At 41.3% G+C, this 2,615-nt stretch overlaps 1 protein-coding gene across 1 annotated transcript; it reads left to right on the forward strand.

Annotated features, from left to right (window-relative positions):
* The first annotated feature begins 741 nt into the window (after positions 1 to 741).
* Positions 742 to 2,301, forward strand: LOC141690505 (uncharacterized). The gene is made up of 3 exons (XM_074495299.1): positions 742 to 1,658; positions 1,765 to 1,870; positions 1,924 to 2,301. Exons 1-3 carry the CDS (start codon positions 742 to 744, stop codon positions 2,299 to 2,301), a joined length of 1,401 nt encoding a protein of 466 aa, XP_074351400.1.
* Positions 2,302 to 2,615: the final 314 nt, after the last annotated feature.

Below are 2,615 nucleotides of genomic sequence, written 5' to 3' on the forward strand. Positions count from 1 at the left end.
AACCCACCATTCACTGACGAGATAATGAATTCCCGCATCTCAAGAAAGTTCAAGATGCCCACCATCAAAGCATACGATGGTATTGGAGACCCTGTTAATCATGTCAAGATGTCCTTAGCTAAGCGCCCCCTGAAACCATGTTACAGCTCCAAGATAGAGCTGGGAAGTATATCAAGGTAGAGGAAAGTTTGGGGAAGACGGTAGTGAACAATGATCCCACTGCTGGAAAAAAAAAAGGAAAACAAACCAAGAATACAAATCCAAGGATAAGTATCTTGTAGTTGAAAAAGGTGATGATTCACCACCTAAGAAAGGGGACCTAGACAAAAGTTTAACGAATATGCTAGGATGAATGCTCCCAGAAGTCAGATCTTAATGGAAATCGAGAGAGACAGGGATGTTCGCTGGCCTAAAACCTTGAAGGCTGATCCTGCTAATCTAGATAAGAGCAAATATTGTAGATTTCACAAGGATGCTGGACATGACACAGATGAGTGTCAACAACTGAAAGATGAAATTGAATTCCTTATTCAAAAAGGAAGACTGAGCAAGTATACTGGAAGTGGGGAGAAAGATGAAATAAATAACAATTGAAGAAGGAATTTCGACGATCATAAGAGGGATCAAGATGACCAGGGGCGAAACCCTCAACCCCGAGGGCCAGTGATAAACACGATCTTTGGAGGTCCAACTGCTACTGGATCGTCTAAAAACTCAAGGAAAGCTTATGCTAGAGAAGTCATGCACATAGTAGGGGAAGCTCCGAAAAGGGCTAGGACAGGAGTATCAGTGGTATTTGATGATTTTGACTTGGAAGGGTTTAAGTTTCCCCATGACGATCCTCTAGTCATAACACCCATAATAGGGAACAACCCGATGAAGAGAAACCTGGTAGACAATGGAGATTTGGTAGACATCTTAATCTATGATACTTTCATTAGAATGGGTTATAATGACCAATTAATCCCAACTGATATGCCGATATATGGTTTCGCTGGAGTCGAATGCCCTGTGGAAGGGATAATTAAGCTACCTCTAAGAATGGGTCAAGAGCCAAGACAATTCACGCAGATGTTGAACTTTGTGGTAGTAAAGGCTGGATCAACATATAATGCATTCATGGGAAGGACAGGTATACATGCCTTCAAGGCAGTCCCCTCATCCTATCATTCCGTGATTAAGCTCCCAATAAGAGACAGAATAGGAGAAGAAGGGGGAGACCAGAAGATAGGCAGAAGATGTTATGTAGCCTTGTTGAGGGCAGATGGAATAGGGAGGCAGGTCTTACCTATTGAAGATCTGGATATCCATGAAAATGATGAGAAACGAGGAAAACTAGCGGAAGACCTGATCCCGGTTCCCTTGGCTCCCGAGGACCCTAGAAAAGTAACCTTTATTGGAGCATCGTTGGAGGAGACCCTTAGAAGGAAGTTAGTAAGGTTCTTGCAAGAGAATAAAGATGTATTTGCTTGGACGGCAGCGTATATTCCAGGCATAGATATGGGGTTGATTACCCACAAATTGAACATGGATCCTAATCGAAAGACCGTAAAGCAAAAGAAAAGGATTTTTGCCCCTGAAAGGCAGGAAGCCATCAAGCAAGAAGTGGAGAAGCTCTTGGAGGCTGGTTTCATTAAAGAATTACAATTTCCGGAATGGTTAGAGAATCCTGTAGTGGTAAAGAAGGCTAAGAGAAAGTGGAGAATGTGTGTCGATTTCACTGATCTAAATGATGCATGCCTAAATATTATTTCCCGCTGCCAGGGATAAATACTCTGATCGACGCAACTGCGGTCATGAGATGCTAAACATTATGGATGGGTTCAGCGGTTACAATCAGATCAAGATGCATGAGGATGACATCCTAAAGGTATCATTCATCACTGACTTTGGTGTTTTTTGTTATCTTGTTATGGCATTTAGCCTCAAAATGCAGGGGCTACCTATCAGAGGTTGGTAATTAAGATCTTTAAAGATCTTATTGGGAAAACTATGGAAGTATACGTAGATGACATGTTAGTCAAGAGTCTTGTGAGGACTGATCATGTATCCCATTTGAAGGAGGCTTTTGAGGTCTTGAGATACCATAAAATGATGTTAAACCCTACTAAGTGTGCTTTTGGAGTTGGATTTGGAAAAATTTTAGGGTTGATGGTCTCTAAAAGTGGAATTGTGACCAACCCAGACAAGATGAAGGCTATCTTAGACATGGAACCTCTACGTTTCGTAAAGTATGTTCAGAAACTCACTGGGAGAGTTACATCTTTGGGTCGATTAATCTCCAAGTCTGGGGATAAGTGATTACCTTTCCTCAAGGCTTTGAAGAAAGTAAAAGACTTTGCATGGACTGATGAAAGCCAAGAAGCATTCAAGGATTTGAAGAAATACATGGTTCAAGCACCACCATTGGCCAAACCAATTCCTAATGAAACTTTGTACTTATATTTGGCCATTTCAGAAAATACCTTGAGCGCCATATTGGTTAAGGAAGAACTTAAAATCCAGAAACCCATATACTATGTCAGTAAGATTCTACATGGGGCTGAGTTGAATTATTTGACTATTGAAAAGTTTTCTTTGGCCTTGGTGATGGCCTCGAGGAAGTTGTGTCCTTA

Source organism: Apium graveolens, chromosome 10 (assembly GCF_009905375.1).
Source record: "Apium graveolens cultivar Ventura chromosome 10, ASM990537v1, whole genome shotgun sequence".
Lineage (NCBI taxonomy): Eukaryota > Viridiplantae > Streptophyta > Magnoliopsida > Apiales > Apiaceae > Apium > Apium graveolens.

Bases quoted from the DNA above. Each gene is read 5' to 3' on its own strand.
- LOC141690505 (XM_074495299.1), top strand. From the start codon at position 742: ATGCACATAGTAGGGGAAGCTCCGAAAAGGGCTAGGACAGGAGTATCA. The intron at 1,659-1,764 runs GTTAGAGAATCC...TCCCGCTGCCAG, and splicing joins GAATTACAATTTCCGGAATG to GGATAAATACTCTGATCGAC. The intron at 1,871-1,923 runs GTATCATTCATC...TATGGCATTTAG, and splicing joins ATGAGGATGACATCCTAAAG to CCTCAAAATGCAGGGGCTAC.